At 40.7% G+C, this 20,198-nt stretch overlaps 1 protein-coding gene across 2 annotated transcripts in view; it reads left to right on the forward strand.

Annotated features, from left to right (window-relative positions):
* The window catches only part of TENM1 (teneurin transmembrane protein 1), a 252,595-nt gene that overhangs the window by 224,986 nt on the left and 7,411 nt on the right, over positions 1–20,198 (forward strand). For both annotated transcript variants that reach the window (XM_075720809.1, XM_075720810.1), the window contains 5 exons: positions 1,441–1,807; positions 3,610–4,120; positions 9,242–9,414; positions 11,750–11,985; positions 18,067–18,363. In XM_075720809.1, coding sequence (XP_075576924.1) covers positions 1,441–1,807; positions 3,610–4,120; positions 9,242–9,414; positions 11,750–11,985; positions 18,067–18,363 — 1,584 coding nt within the window. The remainder of the gene's footprint in view (positions 1–1,440; positions 1,808–3,609; positions 4,121–9,241; positions 9,415–11,749; positions 11,986–18,066; positions 18,364–20,198) is intronic.

Consider the following 20,198-nt stretch of genomic DNA (forward strand, 5'->3'; position numbering starts at 1 on the left):
TTCCTGAGCTGACCCCAGGCGAGCAGGTGGCTTGCGATGGCCACACACTCCACCATATGTTATTCCTCAGTGCTGAGCATTGTGTTAGCATCTGCAGTCTCTACACTCATAGATCTTTTAATTAGCACAGTGGAAAAATGAGCAAAACCAGCAACAGAATCAGTAAAGGAAATAATAGAAGCTTCTGTGACATATAAAGCATATAAAACCATTACGTTTTAGCCTGGTATTTATTCTCTTCTGATGATTGAAATATTTAGTCCAGAAGAATTCCACTCAGAGAAAAGCAGCCATCTCTTCACGAAGTACAACAAGCAAAGCATCCTGAGACAGACAAAAATAGGCTGTCTTGCAGTCTTGGTGGCTCAGTTGTTCTCTGACCTTTCCACAGACAAGCTGCAGTCCAAATCCTCCACTGGCCATTAGCTGGCGAGAGGGACCAGTCTACGCGGTTGTTGTTTCCCAATTCAGCGATCCCACGCTGCCTATGGAGCTTTCTCAGGAGGAGGAATTTGAAGCTCTGGCCAGTACGCGCTACAATCAGCAGTTCCGTACTGGTTGTCTTTCAGGTTGACAGGCTGCCCCACTTTTAACTGGGAGCATGTTTAATTTCTCCAGATCCTGATGCAACAGGTATCAGATGAGTGAGGTCATTCTTCTAGCAGTTCCTCCAGTGTGGTTTGGAAGCTTTGCTTGGTTGGCACTCTCACCTGCATGGAAAAAGGCAAACAGCTAACCTTAAATATGAAGAATTTACTTAATCCATGACTGAAATACTGAGTTCACAAAGCAAAATCATTATAAGTAATTGCGGCTTGGCTATTGTATCCTGTGAAGTGTGATATATTGGTGTATTATTATGTTACAAAGAATTAACGAGCTTATATTTCTTATGGCATATAAGTCATTAATATTTCTTGTTTCGTAAATAAATTGTGGAAATGTGTCATACTCTTCTAGTATGTCATTTTCCTTTTGTACTAACAGTCAATTAAAGTGTTAGGACATTGACAACCTCTAACTGTTTTCCACTCTGCCAGTGTTGACTGCAACCTTGAAACAATAACATTCAGACCTGGAAAATTTTCTGGCTGATGTTGCGTGACATGAAATGTGTGTTTTTATTTGCATGACTGCATAGGTATAATAAAGTTCCCACCTAATGGACTCGTGCAAATACCTCTTAGAGGGTGCTAAATTACTTTTCAAATCAACTTTTGTTCCATGCTGGACCTCGACCTCAGAAAAGAGTATGCTTGTTGAAACTTCTTCTGCCAAACCCAATTAAAGGTACCTTCTAGAGAAGCAGTGCTGGGTGAATCCACCAAGTGCCTTGATGGCATGGCTGTCAGAGATGGTCGAATGAAACTGCCTTACTGTCTTAATCATTCTTTTTTCTTTTTTTTTTTTCCCACCTTACCCTTAATTTTGTTTTTCCAGGTGCGGTTAGAGTGGCCAACAGACCTCACAGTGAACCCTCTAGACAATTCACTGTATGTCCTGGACAATAACATTGTCCTGCAGATCTCTGAGAACAGGCGTGTGCGAATTATTGCGGGGCGCCCCATTCACTGCCAGGTGCCAGGCATCGACCACTTCATCGTCAGCAAGGTGGCCATCCATTCAACCCTGGAGTCAGCCAGGGCGATCACTGTATCTCACAGCGGGATACTCTACATTGCAGAGACAGATGAAAGAAAGATCAACCGTATACAACAGGTCACAACCAATGGTGAGATCTCTATAATCGCTGGAGCCCCGTCAGATTGTGACTGCAAGATTGATCCTAATTGTGACTGTTTTTCAGGTAAGGCGATGATAGTTGTTTCCTGTCTCTTATCTGTTCAGACCCCCTGGCACAGCTGCAGATCAGCAAAGTGACAAGGGGAGGGAGAGACAAACAATGATTCAGTTTCCTTGGAAAACCAAAAACCTTATCAGCAGCTCTTTGTGGATTTAATGCATTGGATATAGAGATGTGAGTCTTCCACTTGGCACTGGAGGAACCTCAGGGTAGTCTTAGCTTTTCCTCTTTTGATACAGAGATTATGCACCATTCAAAATTAGCTCCAAGTCTGCCTTTCTGTGTCAGCTACATTTGCCCGTGTTGAAGATGGTACCAACCCCAGTGCAGATTGCAGCTAAATGCTACTGGATCAGGCAGCCCTTCTCACCAAGAAGAGTACCAAGGTGTTTCACATCCAGTGAAAAACACTAGCTTATGCTTTCTCATCGCTTGTGTCAAGCTGCACAACCAGCAAAATGATGCAAACACATAATGTTCAGAATTTCTTCTTCTTTGTGTGTTTTACACTGGAACAGCCAGTGCCAGGCCTGCACTGCGCCACTGGACATTCTCAGCAACACAGCTCTTCTCTCCTGCATGCACCAAAACACATCGTGGCTTTTTTTTTTTTCTTATAAACATATTTCATAACAGGACAAAGGACAGCATTCCTGTATACAGAGGTGTGCAGTACGTTGTCATCTTGTCATCTCTAAGAACCACTGTGTTCAGCTCCATAATGTCATCATAATTCTTGAGCCTCCCATTTCAAGTAAAAGGTTAATTACTCACAAGAAAACATTAAGTATGTCAAGAATGGAGACAAAAAAATGTAAATGGTCTTTCAGAGAAGGTGGGTTGCTGACCCAGTGTTGTAATGATAATCAAAGCTTCATGTGCATTGCCAAGTGCTGCCAGCTTCAGTTACAGCTGTGGTGGACCAGTGCTGGAAAGGATCCTGTTCAGGGTTCCTTCTGAGGGAAACTGCCCTCAGTGCTGAAAAATTAAAAACTGTGGCAAATCTAATGATTGTGCCAGTGCTGGGCTGGTGAAAGGCAGGGTCAGAAGACCAGCTAATTTGTCCATCTCCAAGGAAGCATAGGGTGTGCTCAAAATCTCCACCAAATTTCATTTGTCAGTCAGGAGAAAGGGAGCAATACAAACAGTAATGTGTTCTTCTCTAAGAGTGAGGTTTAATATGCTTTCTTGCTAGTTACAGAAAATCCTGCTTATGTGAAGTCATTTTGATATGCGTATACAGCCCATGATAATGCAAATATCCTCCTCAAACCTTAGAATATACAAACAAAGTCAATTATCAAGTGATACTGGAAGGGGTGGTTTCTCAAGGCCCTTTTTGACTATTATTCTTGGTTTGGTTTCCTGCAGTGTTGAGTTTTTAGTAAGTATAAACTAATCTTTGCTTCAGTGTCGTTTTAGCTGAATTACTGGGGTTTATGTTCCCTTTATTTATAACACAATTCTACTTTAACTACATGCCAACAGACAAATAGTAGGGAATGAAACTTCAGGTGTCATGGGTTTTTTTCTTTCACAATTTTGCCATTAATGCTTTCCTGAGCAGCAGGGTTTTGGCCTTAGCAAAAATGGTGTAAATTAGATAATAATTTATATTCTTGTTTGTCTTCACTGAGACTGATTTAGAATTTCACCGGCCTTAGATAATATAGATTTAATTAGTTGGAAGAAGATACTGTTTTGTTGACCTGTAAATGATACTGAGGAGAAGCAATGTGTCAGGCTATGGGGATCAGCTTAATTATGGACATTACAGATTACTAAAATTACCATTTCTCCTCTAGGTGATGGTGGATATGCCAAAGATGCAAAGCTGAAAGCACCTTCTTCTCTAGCAGTCTCTCCTGATGACACACTGTACGTAGCAGACCTTGGCAATGTTCGCATCCGTGCAGTCAGCCGAAACAAGGCTCACCTCAGTGACACGAATATGTATGAGATTGCATCGCCAGCGGACCAAGAACTGTATCAGTTCACCATCAATGGCACCCACCTGCACACGCTGAACCTCATAACGAGGGACTACATTTACAATTTCACCTACAGCGGGGAAGGGGATATTGGCACCATCACCAGCAGCAATGGGAATTCCGTTCACATCCGCAGAGACACGAGTGGGCTGCCCCTGTGGGTCGTGGTGCCGGGGGGCCAGGTGTACTGGCTGACAATAAGCAGCAATGGGGTTCTGAAAAGAGTTTATGCCCAAGGTTACAACCTGGCTCTGATGACATATCCTGGAAACACGGGGCTTTTAGCAACCAAAAGCGATGAAAATGGATGGACAACTGTGTATGAGTAAGTCCATGACATTAAATGCCTGTTGTAAGGAACCCTATTTTAAATGAACATTGGAATTTTTCTAGTCAGTTCTAGTAATTTAAAAGGACACTCTGCTACTTAACACCGCATGAGAAAGGACAAGTAGTGCTGTTGCACAAGCTTTTACAAAGAAACACTACCGTTTCTTAAGTGCAAAAGCCTGTCATATGTAAAAGCTCGGTACCTAGTGCCCATTAAGTGTAGCAGAAACTACCTGAAATTATACTTCATTTGCACTTTATTATTGTGAATCTGTTTCTCAAAATGAAAATATGATTGTGGAATTTTTTGTAACTAAAGAAGTAGAGGCAAGTTGTGATGTGAATCAGGAATTTGCAGAATTGCTGCGGAAGGCAAAAAGGGGAAAATTAGCATCCTCATTGGAGAAGAGAGTGTTGCAAAAGAAACAGAACCTCAGTGGAAGGAATATTCAAAGACAAGAGTGGTCTTGTCTCTGTCAGCAGGGGAAGAAGATATATAATAACCAAAGGATATGTAATAACAAAAGGCTGTATATAAGGGGAGTAGGAATGGCCTCATAAGCAAGATGTTCAGGAGACTTTTGATGGGACTTCTAAACAGCAGGACAAGGCAGATAAAGGGGTGGTCAGAACATCTCAGTCTGGTCCCAGAGAGAGAACAACCCAAAAGAAAGTTCATTTTTTATTTATAAAGAGGTGTGGTGTACAAGGATTTCTCATTATTTATAATTCATTGTCATAATCCCTGTTTGAGGATGTGACAAGTGATGGATGGAAGTCATATGTTAGTGTTGCAGTATTAGTTCAGAGTCTTCAGGGAGGATAATAATGCCTGCTTTCTGTGGAGCATAGGAGTTCACGGTCAAAAACTAAAATGAAAAGCCATCCAGGTGAGGTATGAACAGAAAACACGTTGTGGAGAATTCAGTTACTGCATAAGTCACCTGGAGAGGTAGCTGAGTCACCATCATTACAGGTTTTTAGAGTTATATTTTCTTAAAATGGAAGTAGGATAAAAGCAGAGAAAACTGCTGCCTAGTGCATGGGATTTTTTTATTCAAGGGGTTGTTTTTCCATCCTGCCCTCTATTATTCTGCCAAAGACTAAATTGATAGGGTGGACATAAGTATAACCCATTAGAGAGGGCTATTTTTGACAATATGCGGGAAAACAAAACCAGGGCCTTCCTGGTTCAGTTCTCATTATCAGACATCTATTGATACAAATTTAAATTATCTTGCAACAAGACAAAGCTCACTGGTGCTGTTTAAACACTGATCTGAGTGTTACCTTTTATAAACAGAACTGACTTAAAATATATGCTTCTTTGTAATAATTTCAACACTGAGAGTGATCCATTTAAATCCCTACTTGAGGATGGCATCAATCCAGACCATGGCCCACTGACATTTTCAAAAAGCTTTTACAGTATCTCCAAATCATGCCTATTACTTCTTAAAATGCTGAACACGATGCATTGTTGCAGGGCCTTGATTGTTCGAGCATGTTAGAGCAGATTATTTTTAGTCATGTGCTTCTCAATCTCAGTATTCTTCCTCTGTCCCATTGACATCGAGTGTAAACCACTTTCACACAATTATTCCATGTTCCTGTTGTCTTCTGGCAAGTTGTTTGTTAAAGTCTGACTCAAGCGTAGTAAGATCTTTTAGAGGACTTCACCTGCTTGCAAGTGACTCCCATTGTATGTAATACAGATTTCTTCACAAAGAGACATCTGTGCCTTGAAAGGATTGATATGATGTATATGATTAACACAAAGAAATTTTGCTAAATTAAGCAGTTTTTCATACTTTCACAGCTTTAACTGCTGGCTAGGTAACACTGTCCTCACTGATGCTTCGAGTTGTCCAGGCTTTGCACAACCGTGCACTTCTGCCAGGCTGGATCAGTCAGTAGAAATTAACAGAATTACAGTTGTTAACATTACAAAACCAACAGCAGGATCAAACGGTGAAGCCATGTCATTAATATTTACGTTCAGTCCAATATTTTAAGTCATCTTCACAATATATTAGAAATTCCTGAATGGCTGATACACAGAATGTCACCCAGTCTGCCGCAGTCAGAGAGGCAGTTGACTGTAATCAGCGCTGCGCTGAGTAGATGTGCTTTCCGGAGATGCTGCTCACCTTCTGCCGTAAACAGGTCATGGGGCATGATGGTCGTTAGTTATCCTTTAACCAGACATTATTTTCCAGACAGGTCACATTCTGAACTGACAACGCGATTTAAGTTTGAATATTAGATTTTTTTGAAGGGGTTACTTACATGTGAATTGCTTCCGAGTCCTATATGAACATAGTATTGGAGCTAAGCGAATTATCATATGAGCAACTTTCAAATTGCTTGGAATCATCTTCTCTGTTTAAGCTAGATTTGCATTCATATCCAAAAGTTCAACCCGTGGCACTGTCAAGCTGAAATAGGGATGAGTTTGTTTAACAACACGTATCACACATACTTGGGAATATGAGGAAAGATAATGAACTGTTCAGAACATCTACCTATATGTCAGATCCACTCACAGAGGGAAATTATTAAGAGGTAGAAAACCACCTACAAAAAGTACTTGTCATCCATCTACTCTAATCTGATGGAATGGAAGTACTGAAAGAGCTCTTGCATGAAATTATAGCTAATGTACAATTTTCAGTCATCTGGATTTTTTTAATATTGTATCATTAAAGCTGTAAAAGGGGAGGGGGAGCACTGGGCGTCTATTAAATCAAGGACAAGAAAACACCTGCAAGAAACAACTCTCTGAAAAAATTAATTAGACCGCTTTCCCTTTGAAATGATATAACTCTTAACTGTGCTACACGTAGAAATGCAAATGGATTGTGAAGCTATATCCCCAAGTGTGCATTTCAAATATTGGTGAGCACTTCCTCATGTGAGTACTGAAATCAATGCAATTATTTGCATGATTAAATGGTCACCAACATGATTAACAGTGGTGTAACTGGGCCCCAAATTAACATTAAGAAATATGTCATGATTCTGCCCCTATTAGTATGGGTAGGACATTGCTCTGCAGGAATTGCGTCCCAGTGTGCTACTATTCATCATGTGAAAGGTGGCAGAACCTGTCCTCGGAGGGTTGGGTTTCTTGGAGCAATCTGGAATAAAAAAAAACCCCTTTGGATGGTCACGCTCTGGAATCGTTACTGAGACGCTAATCTGCATGTTCTCCTTGAAGTCAGTGGGACCATCTACATGAGTAAGAGTCCGTTGGCATATGCTCTAGTCTCATTATAATTCAGTACCTTATCTGGCCAGCCATCCAGTAACAAGTTTATCCCATTTTCAGCTACACAGGGAGTTTTGCGTCTCACCGTCAGCACTATCAGCAGCAAAACTGGATCCTTAGTGAAGATGGATCCCAAGTCTTGCACAGAAGTACTTTCCAAAAAACTGGCTGCATTTACGCCATAAAAATGCATGATTTGGGGATTTTTCTACGGTATGGTAGAAAATCCAAATAGCCTAGCAAGCTGTCATAACTGTTTGATCAAGCAGTAAATGAAATATAACTGCCCAATGTTCATGGAGTTTTCTAATGATGAAAAGTAGTGAGCTGAGTCAATTTTAATTGCTGGGTGTGGCACCCAGTCAATTTGCACAGAACCGGCGTAAGGGTGGAATGTAAATAAGTTGTGTGATGTATGTGAGAGCAGTAGGAGGTGAAAGAGCAAGAGATCATATTGTATTTAACATTTGATTAATTTATTTGTCAAAAAACACAAGATGGTCACCAGTTCATTTGCCAGTGTTTCATTTGAAAAGAACAGCTGCTCTATTTTTCTTTTTTATATTGGGGGGAAGAGAAAAATTCATTTTTTTTTTCACCGACACTTCTTGTGATGTATAGATTTTGTCTGACTAATTAGGGGGAAATAAAGATCCTAAGGAAATGATGCCAACACATTAAAGTGAAGGACACAGCCAGATCGTCTGCTGATGTGAATTGGAAGAGCTGCATTGGAGGCAGCAGAGCTTTGCCGGTTGATACACCAGCTGAGGAGACGTTTTGTGAATGAGGGGAGACAGTAATAAAACATGAAAACTTAATTATGCTTTCCTACCTGCACAAACAGGCTTCTATTTTATGAACATGAGTTGGTTTTACTCATGCAAATACATCTGCAGTATCAGTGAGGTGTCTTGGATGAATAAAAATGTGTTAGCATCAGTAAGGTTTTGAAGATGGAAGGCATTAATATGAAACAATATCATGCACCAGGCAATGTTGTGCATTGTTTTCCATGTGAACCATCAGTAAGAACAAATATATCTGTAGAACTGAAAAGACCTGTTAGAAACACTGCTCCAGAGCTTTTGAATTAATTATTGACTTTTTCATAACATGGCCCGAATCACATAAGGTACTTTAAATGAAAAGAATTTCTTTAGCACGGGTGAAATTTAGGTGAACTGAAATGTGGTGCTCTAGATTCTGGTGCTGTTACTTGTGATGAGAAGTTCCTGCTGATTTGAGTAGGCCCGTGGGAAACGTAACACTAGAGTAAAAACCATGCAGGTAACTTAATCGCCGTAGATTTCAATCTAATTTTATCGCTATTGTTACGCTTTAGGTCCCCTTTTTAAATTCACCATTCATATTATGTACTTCACACATCAGCAACAAAAGGCAGTTTTTGAGTGTTGCAGAATCTAAGAATTGGTTTTATTTAAACTTGCGGGTAAGAAAACGCCTTTTTGGGGGTGCGTTGGTTGCCTGAATGCCGAGTGACCTCCAGCGGCCACCCTCCCGTATCGCATCCCGGCGGGTTGCACCCCGACTGCCTGTGCACAGCACTGAAGCCTCTGGCAGAAGCTGAACGATGTAGGTAGCATCTCATACTGTTCCCAGTTGTATTTTATCCAGCACCGCTGAAAAAGAGTCGAAGCAGGAATTCAGATAGGGAATGAATGCATTTTGAGTGAATACATGGACCGATTCTTACTGTTTTACCTATTGCACAGTGTTGGCAACGCTTCTTACTTTTTTGCCTGTTTTTTTTTTTTTCTTTTAGGAGTAGCTACAAGACAATAGTGATGTATTTTCATGGCTCTTTAACATCATGTCTTGCAGGTATGATTCTGATGGCCACCTAACCAACACGACTTTCCCGACTGGGGAAGTCAGCAGTTTCCACAGCGATGTTGAAAAACTGACACGAGTGGAACTCGATACTTCAAACAGAGAGAATGTGATCACAGCCACAAACTTCTCAGCTACCTCTACAATATATACTTTAAAACAAGGTAATTAAAGCATTTCTATTATTTCTTCCCTAATCATTATGTTTCAAACCCTAGACATTATTGCTTTCTTAACTGTTTGCCCAAAAAAGATGAGAATTTGTTCATTTGTTTCTTCCTTGCTTCAGCACAAATAGCTAGATACTACTTACAATTCTCCTGGGGTTCCAATTAGGAACAAACCACAAGTGAATTCTTTTCCTCCTAGAACAGTCCCATGGATAGAATCGGGTTAGTGAAATCTCCGATGTCTCCAGGCTTTATGTGCTACTTTCTACTTCAGTATCTGGAGGACTTCGACTGACCTACGATACACTGAGCTTTGTTATTCTGAGAAGTACTGCCCAGAAGAATGACATGCTCCACTGATGTTTTAGCACTGAAATGCCTTGTTTGGCCAATGCTGTGAATTCTTTCTGGTAGTGCTGTGTCCTGGTGACAGCGCTGGTGGGAGGGAGGAAAGCCATGAACCACCTCTGCTGGTGACTGCCTTGGGGATGAGATTTTGACTCAAGCCCTGTAGACACCACAGTATTTCCCTGGCGATATCACATCTCTCAAGAAGAATTTACTCTCTGCCTCATGGAAGCGCCCCTGTGTCCTCCTCCAGATTTTGCAGATTCATCACCAAAGTTCTGGTTTTATATAGTTTAATTGATCTGAGTTTTTTTTCTCCTTGTTGATTTTTTTGTTGTCAGTGGATTGTTCAGGCTTTGAGGGAGCAGGTGCTGGGAAATGGCTCTCTGATTTCCTTCCAGGTCTGCAATAGAAAAGCTTTGTAACTGAGCAAATCACAGAACTTTTCTTCCTCTCAGGTTTTGATCTATTAAAAAAAATAGGAAGAACTCACCTCACAAGATACTCACTCATTCCTCTTCACTATTGCATTGCAGAGACAGCACCGAATAAGGGGAAATAATTATATTATATTGTTGTATCACCTGTTAGTCTTTGTCCAAGTGACCCCATCTGCTCTCTGCATCATCTGCTGACTGCCTGATTGTATGTCTGTCCTTAAGTCTGAAACTCCTCCAAGTTGGTATGTTACCAAATTCTGTCTTAGGAAAGTGCTAGCACACTATGGGCAGTGCCAGAAGCAAACAGCTGTAGTTGTTATTATTATACCTATCATAGTTATGAATTCATATCATTTGCATATTTCCCTATCTCTGTGAAACTATCAGGAAGCACCCTGTGAGCAACCAGTCAGACGTGGTATCCTTACATCTGAGTCACAAAGTCTCTTTCAATGCAAAGCCTATTATCTTCACTTTCTGACATACCCAACTATGTTCCACATATTCACATCTCAAGAGCTGGACCGGTTACTTCTGTGTGGACCAGCTTCAAAAAAAGGATGCTTTTCATAGTCCCTAGCTGGTATGAATTCAATTGCATTTTAAGGGTGAGATTTTTGCTTTGTCTCTTAGCACTGAACATTCAGGCTCATGATCGAGTTGCCCGCCGGCAGCTGCGCCACAGTAAGCTCCTGTGTGCGTACCCCCAGCCTGCCCAAATGCGAGGCGATGGGCACAGCTCTGCCTGCGCTGGAGGAATTACAGTGCCCAGGCAAGAGAAAGGGAGCGTGCAGTGGCTGTATGCCTCTGTGTCCTTTCAGTGGAGACCTGCTCTGGCCCCTCCGCGTGCTTCTGGCAGTTTTGGGGAGGGGGAGGACGCCGTGCTAGGTCATCCCGGCTGCCCTCAACAGCCCTCTGCGGCACAGTCCTGAGCCTCTGGAGCTGCTCGCTGTGCCACCGTTGCTGACCCATTCATTTTTCTGCCAACAGCCACTTCCCAGTGGCTCTCTTGCACCAGGCTTCAGGCTCGTGGCTGACCGGCATGGTGCCTCTACCCCAGGCTCCTGCTGCTAATGGGGAAGAGGAGGAGGCTTTAGTACAGTGATACAGGGAGGAGGGACAGAATGGGAGGCTGGCCATCATCCTAGACGTTTTGAAATCAGCTTTCATGCTTGACCTCAGATACTCATTGCAGCCGTTCAACACTATCCTGTTAGCAGATCCCAATGTGCTACAGTCATCAGAATATCGATGGTCGAAACCCAGGTTTATATACTTTTAAGCTGAAAGCAAAAACTCTTTATTCCTGCTGCAGGAAACCTTCACAACAGAAATCATCAGGCTAAATGTAATAAAAAGCTCTGTAGACATGTGAAGGGCCTAGGGGTTACAGGTTGCAAAAATCACACTGCAATTACTGTACGTTCATCTGTCTGTAACCTAGGGACAAGCAAAGCCCTATTGCACCTAACATTTGCTTTGTAAATCCGGAGTTCTGAACTTTTCTCTGTTCCCTGTTTTTGGTTGTTGTTTTTTGACAGATAATACGCAGAATATCTACCGGGTCAGCCCAGATGGGTCTCTGAGAGTCACCTTCGCCAGTGGAATGGAAATCACGCTTAACACGGAGCCTCATATTCTAGCAGGGGTTGTCAGCCCCACTTTAGGAAAGTGCAATATCTCCCTTCCTGGAGAGCATAACTCAAATCTCATTGAATGGAGGCAAAGGAGGGAGCAGACCAAAGGCAATATCTCCACGTTTGAGAGAAGGCTAAGGGTAAGGCTTCCTCTTGTGTAAAGTGCAGTGTTCCCTTTGAAAGCCATTGAACTAAAATCATGTTGAAATGTTCTACTTTGTAAGAAGAGCAATGGAAAGTTTGTATCAATGGTGGGCCCCAGCCATGAATTTCAAAACCAAACTCCTCCGACAGTCGCAGGGGTATTTGATCTCTGTTTGATTTTAGTTGTGAGACTTGACCTCAAGACATAATTACTTTTTTTCTTCCTCTTCTTTTTCAACTAAGAACTTAATTATGGCTTTGGAAGAAGCTGTGAGCAAAGGACGATGCGTAGTTACTCTGGCACAGCAGCAGAGTTGGAGCCACATTCTGCCTCTCTCAGATCTATCGACCCTCTTTCTTCTGGGGGAAATAACAGAGGCCAGCGTCTGCCTGGGGCAGGGGGTCTCGCAGGGCACACCTTGAGCGTCCTGGCCAGTGTGTTTCCTGCAAGCCAGAGTGATGTAGAGCCTCCCTGTGTAACCAGACAGGCTGCGTATTCTGCCCTCTACCACATGCTCTCAAACCCCCTCACTCCCTCAGGCCACATTACACTATGGCTCAAATAAAGAATTACTTTAACATTGCATCCATGGTTTATTTTTATCTGTGAGGAGAACTCACAGATTACAATGACAGATGGTCAACGTTCAACATTTAATTAGGTAATACTAATGCTCAAAGGGACTGCTACCTTGCAGAACAGTTTTTTTACAAAATCAGTTCTGTTTTTCACATGAATACCCCTCAAAATGCCTGTACCAGTAGTACAACTGGGAATTTTGGCCTTAAAAATATTGCATTATTAACTACAACCTTTCTGGATAGGTATTATCTCTGAAGGTACATCTGTTAGCTCTGAAAATATAGAGATGGTTATTGAAATCTCTGGATTGTCTTTTGGTTATGAGATACTATATATTTTTTTAAAGTGTATCATCTGTTTGGTTTTCAACTGCTCTGATCAATCAAAAACACAAGACTTGGATGATCTGGCCAGACTGGCCACTGCATGTGAAACATCTGTTTGAAAGGACATCTTTCAGATTTGACAGTCACAGTTACTTCGTTAGGATCTTGCAAGTAGGGAAGAACTTCATTTAGTTTTTGGTGCCCATCTTCTGACTGCATCCTCTCCAGCATAGTGTGAGTCCTCACAGCCCTGCCTAGGGAGGCAGCTGAACTTATTACAGTGGCAAATGTGTTAAGATGGCAAGATCGAAACTGTGGCCTGCATGGCTCACGTTACCTAATCAATTGAGTTTTGTGTGATTTTGTGCTTAAATAACTGTATGGCACATTTTTTCTTTAAGGATCTTATGTAATAGAATCTTAAACGGAAAGGATGTAGGCAGTCATCTATTCTGCTTACATTGCCAGGGCCAAGTTGTTCATGACAGTTATATTTAATGTACATACTTCATCCTGCACAGTTTTCCTGTTATGCAGTTTATATTTTCTATTGTTGAAATTGATTGCTGGTGCTTTTAACTCATTTTCACTTGCTTTTGCATGATCCTTAATATTGCCTGGCAAAAAAGGGAGGAAATTCATGAATTGGTCAGGATTAAATGGATTCTGGCTGGAGGCATAAAATATTCATTGAAATACTGCAACACTGAAGCTATCCAGAGCTCAACCGCTTGACCTGCCTCTAGATCAGTCTGTTGCTGCATAGAACCACTCGTGTACTCCACCTTCTCCTCCTTCACCTTCATCCAGTGAGAGGTTCGAAGGTGATGGTGAAGTGTAAGAATGATTTTGATGTGCTGCTGTCTTATATTCTCTGTCCTTCCAAAAGTATCCACCAGCATCACAGCAGTTGACCACTGCATTGGTATTTCTGTAAATTGTGTCTTTTTATACATACCCAAGATCAAGGGGGCTTATGAATTGTCCCTGCCTACTCAGAAGGACAAGTCAGCTGCCTGTGTTACCATGTTTTCCCCTCCCTTGACTGTACTGAGCCCTAGGACCATCTGTGCAAGGGCTGTCAGGGCAAGGCTGGAGGGAACCTGGTGGGATAGCACATTAAATGAGGATTTGGTAGTAGAAAGGAGGAGAAATATTCTGCGCATAGGATACACCATGTAAATAGACACAAGAGAAAGGGACAAATGGACTATCGAGGCTGTCACTGCCAATAAGAAGGACTTTGGAGGACAGATGAAATATGCGGGTCCTGGAGTTCAGCCTTAGTACTGAGAAGTTTGCATGGGATGCTGATGGACTGGGGAGTCAGTGGAAGTGGAAGGAGCTGGAACAGTGCAGCTGGCGAGGACAGCAGAGGAGCGGCAGAATTTGCCCAGAGACAGCTATCTTTCCTTGGTGATTCAAGGAAATATGCAGGACAGCAGGAGCAAAAATACCGTCATGCAGTGTGTTTGAGGCAGTACGCCAAATAATGAAAGGGATTTAGGGCTTACTGTTGACAGATCCGTGAGTACTGCTGGGACAAAGAATGTAGCATCATTAGAAGCCCTTATGCTGGATGAGGTTCTGGTGAGACCTTCTGAAAACTTCTAGTGAGTTACATTTTAAAAAGAAAGTTTTTAAACACTTAATATGCCATGACTAGCCTAATAGGGAGTGTGTTAGAAAGCTTGCAATGTAGGGCAGAAAGAACTATGCTGAACTTTGAAAATATATGTAAAGAAAAGCTCTGGGGATTGGGCCAGTTCTCAATGGAAATGAACAGACTTGCAGGAGCCCTCAGTTAAAGAAAAAAAAGAGCACAATGGAAGAGTTTTCTGAGGGGAAAAAAAAGCATAGAAATGAGGTTTAAAGATGTTACTTAGAGATCAGTCCTGATACTGTCATTGAAACAAACGGCTTTGAGTGCTAAGAGGTATAAATTAGAAGGCAGGTAACTGGGGATGAGATAAAGGATGACCTAGTTGAAGAGAAGAAAGCTTTTCCTTCTCTGCCTGGTCCTAACATTTTTAATTCTTAATTGCCATTAGCAACCATCTTGAAAGCATGTCACTCTATTAGTGTTATTTCCAGTTTTGGAAAGAGGCCACCGTTAGCACGTTCTGAATAATGCTGTAAACGTTGTATTTTAAAAAGTGGGATTTTTGCATGGTGCGAATTCCCTGCTCTAGAAATAGAGCAGAAGTGAGTAAGTTAACTGAAATGCTAGAACAGACATCTAACTTTGTCTCGGTACCTAAATCAATGTGGGAAACAGGAATTAATCACAGGTTTCCTTTAAGTGCAGAACTGCCTGCCCTGGCGCTTCCTGCAAGTATATAAAACAGTCTGTAGGCATGTATGCATTTTATATTAATAATAAATCTATGTACAATCAGGCATTTTAACATCAATCTTAATCTAGCAAGACTGTTTTTTTATCAATTGAACTGCTATTTTAATTGACTTCTAAAAATGAAGCAAAGGCTGTTGTTAAAACCAATGAGCATGATGCATAGTAATACACTGATTAGAATGCAGCTCTGTTCCCTCGTGTCTTTTGCATAACTTGGAGGAACTTGTTGTTGGATGCAGTCCAGGTTTTATGACTGAATATCTACGAAATTGAAAATTGAATGCTTGGCCAGTCTTACTTATTTTTGCTTTTTTTTTTTTTTTTAATAACAAAAAAGGCAGTAACTCACTGGCCTCAATTCAAAAGTCCTGCAGATACAGGCTTTGACAGCTATGTTTATTATTGCATTTAGCAAATGATCTCCCTTTATTTACCAGTCTTACAGCAAGTTCTAATGATAGGAACAAATCATCAGCCAGTGTGTATCAGTTTACGTTGACTCAAATCAAAACACAGACAAGGAAATAATACAGTCATCTTGTCTAACTGTAGACAGTTTAGGTTTGAGAATGAAAGTCAAGAGAAGTGCACATTTATGTGATTATTTACACTGCAAAATTTCTAGCTGTAACACTAATGGAAGTAGAGTCAACGAATGTTTAAAAATATATAATAAATATATCTTTTTATGTACCACTAACATTATTATTGAAGTCAGCTGAATTTTTCTCCCTATTTTCATCAGCTGAAATTCTGACCTGACATTGCTTTCAGAAACCAGTCTTCCCTGGCTTGTAACAGAACACGTGAGCTCCAGCCTCTCACGGGGGCTCCTTACGACGTTGTATGTACGTTGGAGGAGTCATCTTTAAGAAGCCACTGGGATTTGAGATCAGCTTTTCAGTGACGACGATGAAACGAGGCCTGCTACCCATGTATCATCCTGTCTTGCCCTGACAAGGGTGTTAAATTTAATTTAAATCTAGTATAAGAAAGTAAACAAATGAGACATAAAATGTGGAATACAAGGGAAGTAATGGCATCCACCCAAACCTTATTTTAACTCTGTGAGCTTTCAAATACTGCTGCTATCCACTTCACTGCTAATTCTGGCTCTGTTTGGTGTTCATTCTTGTTTGTTGTGTTGTCCCTGAAATTTAGATTGTAAGCAATTTGTATTCAAGACTTTCCTTTCTCCTAACTGCATCCTACAATAACAATAATAATAATAATAGCAATAAGAACATCAAATATGTACATAGTCAGTAAATGAATATGAGCCAGGGTATATTCCCTGCTTGCTTTTCAGTTATTTTACCACCAGGAGGATTTGTTTTCAGAAATTGCAAGAAGTTTGCAAAGAAATATAATAAACTTAATCCATCAGACTGTATACAAGCAAATATAGCTGAACTGAGCATCACATTTTACTTGGGCTCCTTAACTATCATTAGAGCATAAATTGTAATAGTTACAGCAATCTACAGGGGTATATAGGTATTTTACAGCTATTGTAAATGAACACTATTAAAGTTAGACATGTGTGTATATAAAACCCCAGGAATGGTAGCTGAAGAAAGAACACCTGCTTCTTCTAGATTTTCAAATTATTTTGTATCTAAAAACAGAAAGGGGAAAGAAAAAAAGTGTTCTTTCTAATCACTACCACCATATGATCACAGCTTGAATTATTAAACAGGTATTCTTAACCATTTACTTTCCGGCTATGCCTCCAGGTCTCAGTGAGGAGCAAGCACTGTGCCATGCGCTGTGCTAACACTTGCACTGACACCGTCGCTGCTGTAAGGAATTTATTAATTGGAATAGATTAATACAAGTGATTAGATAAAATGCAGTAGATTAATACAATGAGCACATTGAGCATTGATCTGAAAAAGACAAGTCAATGAGCAATGTCTTATGGTTCCCTAAATTATATCTCTGATTTAAATGGAGTTTAATAGTGATTGCCCAGTCACTGAATGATGTGAGGAAGAAGATGATGAAAGCCCTGAATAAATATATTTTGTCTTCATGAATCTGGCTTAGCTTTGAACTTGATTTCAAATTGAGAATTGGGCTGCCCCTCTGCTTTTTCCTGTTGGACCATAAATGTTAACAGATCGTAGCACAGTCACTCTGTTCGTCTGTCGGACACAGTGAGTTTAGCAAATGTTGCAGTTCCCAAATGTGGGACGAGAGCTGCAACGAGGAATATGGCTGGCACCAGGCACTGCTGCCGCTGGCTTTCACCAGCTCCGGGAGTGGGGTGGTTTGGTGGAGAAGCGTGATGATGCTGGTGAGCAGGATCTTCGGGAGCTGCAAGCTCAGCTCTTGCCTTTGCAGCATCGGTATGCGACCCGGCGTGGGCTGTCCCGGAGCAGTAGCTGACCTGTCAACATTACCGGAGCTTAAGAGAGAGGATGTGAGATAGGATAGCTTTGTTAATTTGTGGGCTTAACTACACATCTTTGGCTGGAATCAAAAAGTCCATCCACAGAGAGATGAAAGTTGAGAAGAAAGAGGAAAAACTTAGGAAAAGGTGAGAGCAGAGATGAGGGTTTAGCACATGGAAACAGGAAGCATCCTGCAATGCAAAGTATAATAAAACTGAATGCAAGCAGCTTTTTGTTTCTTGGTCCTCCTGTTTCTGATCTGAATATTTTTCTGTTTTCTTGTCTTTAATAAGGCCTAAATTCTCCATCACAATGTTAAGCCATTGCACATTTTGATTAGAGCTGACACAGAAGTGTTTGTGTTGTGTGTAATTAAGACGCATTGTTTTCTTACCTTACTGTATCTTCGTGTTTAGGCCCACAACAGAAACCTGCTCTCCATTGATTTCGATCACGTAACCAGAACAGGAAAGATTTATGATGATCATCGAAAATTCACACTTCGGATTATGTATGACCAGACAGGACGCCCAATTTTATGGTCACCCATCAGCAAGTACAATGAGGTCAATATCACTTATTCACATTCTGGATTGGTCACCTATATCCAAAGAGGAACCTGGACTGAGAAAATGGAGTATGATCCAAGCGGGAACATAATTTCCAGAACATGGGCAGATGGTAAAATATGGAGTTACACATATTTAGAAAAGGTAAATAATTTAAAAAGTGGTTTGTTGTACCAAGGCAAATATTCATTTGATATGGATATTATATTGTGAACTATGTTATAATGCTATCTCTTGCAAGACTATTTAAGACTTTTTAAACAGAAAAATGCATGCAGTTACATAACTAGGTAAAAATGTCTTTGGATGTGCTTAGACCTACGTGCCACCAGTTCAAACGTGCCATAGTTTAGTTCTGAAGAAAGTTATTAGCACCTCAGGTTTGTTTAATTGCTAAGTAGAGATGACTTCTTGGTCTCAGTCCAAGTTCAAGTGAACAAAGGGCACTCTCAGTGCTGAAACCCATGTTGCCACTCTGAATAACATAGTCAAAAATGTAACAGTTGCTGAAAAGGACTGTCTCCTCCCCACAAACTCAGTTCTTCTAAGCAAAATTTAGGAGGCAGTGAGTACAAGTTTGCACCTACTCAGTGCTGTGCTGTAAAAAAGGGATTGATCCTGTGAGGAGAAAGATTTCTTCAGTATTTATGAGGGCTATTCGGGGGGGGGGCATATTAATGTGAAATGAGTTGTTGCTCTGCTTTTATAGTGACTTCGTGTCTAAATTGCCTGAGTATTGTAATTTTCATTTATGTCTATAGGTAATGGTCACAAGATGGGGGAACAGGTGTTGTACAGGCTAAGGAACAGCCCCTCATTCATCTGTAGAAGCATCTCATTTGGTATCATCTTGTCTCTCATAACCAAAAAGCCAATCTGTATTTTTAAAGCTTTCAGAACTTAGTGTGAAATTGTACTGAAACAGCGTCCTTTTAAACTTTTTTTTTTTTAAATAGCAACATCTGGGACTATCCAATATACCCTGAGTTTGCAGAACATTTTCCTTGAACCTGTCAACCACAGGGAAGCGCTAGGAGGGGGCAGGTGCGGTAAAACTGATAGGGGGTATTACACGCAGGAAATCCAATCACTTTGAAGTTATTTATATATTTAAAAGTTCAAAATGTGTACTTTCAAGATAAACTTTGCTGTACTTATTTTGAATGTATTTCAGCCTGATCCTCAAAAAACTTAAACCTAACCCAGAGAAAAAAATGATTTAGACTGGAGAAGGCATAAAAATGTGATTCCTTCCTTGTCTGCGTGCAGTATGATTCTTGCACATGTTAACAAGATTGGCAAACCCTAGAAGCTTCAGAAGTTTGGTTCAGATAAATTCGTCAGGGCTTCTTTTGTCTGTATGCTCTTCTGCAAATTGCAAGTAAACAGGCGTTTAGTACAGCTTTCACATATTTGGGCAATGTGCCTTTTGGAGGAATCTTTTATTTTTTCTTTGGGCCTAATGGACCATAATTTTGGAAAGATGTATGCTTCTTATCTTTCCAAACCACTTTGTTCTTAGTTTATGACGAGCTTATAAATAAAGTCATATAACTTAAAACTGTTATTCTGGAATTCTGCACAAGTGGCCAAATCCTGATCTTGTAGAAGCAAATGGCAAAAGCTTACTGGTTCAGGTAGCAGCAGGCTTGGGTCATGCTGTAACTAGTCATTATAATCATTGAAAGTCATACACACCATGGACATAATCTCCCCACTATTTAATGTACTTTCATGACTGTTTGTTCCTTGTGCCAAAGAAAGATGAATTCGCTGTCAAAATTAGACATTGAAATATCATTTTGTGGCTCCATTAAAGTCAATAATTCATTGGGTTAATTATGTAATGATTGCTAAAGGTTGTCTGAAACCTCCTAAGACCCAATGATTCCTTTTATCAAGAAATCAATTATATAGTTCACTTCCAATTCATAGTTATTTAATTCTTCATTTTTTAGCATTTGATGAGTTAATTGTAA

This window comes from Pelecanus crispus, chromosome 13, assembly GCF_030463565.1.
Source record: "Pelecanus crispus isolate bPelCri1 chromosome 13, bPelCri1.pri, whole genome shotgun sequence".
Classification (NCBI taxonomy): Eukaryota; Metazoa; Chordata; class Aves; order Pelecaniformes; family Pelecanidae; genus Pelecanus; species Pelecanus crispus.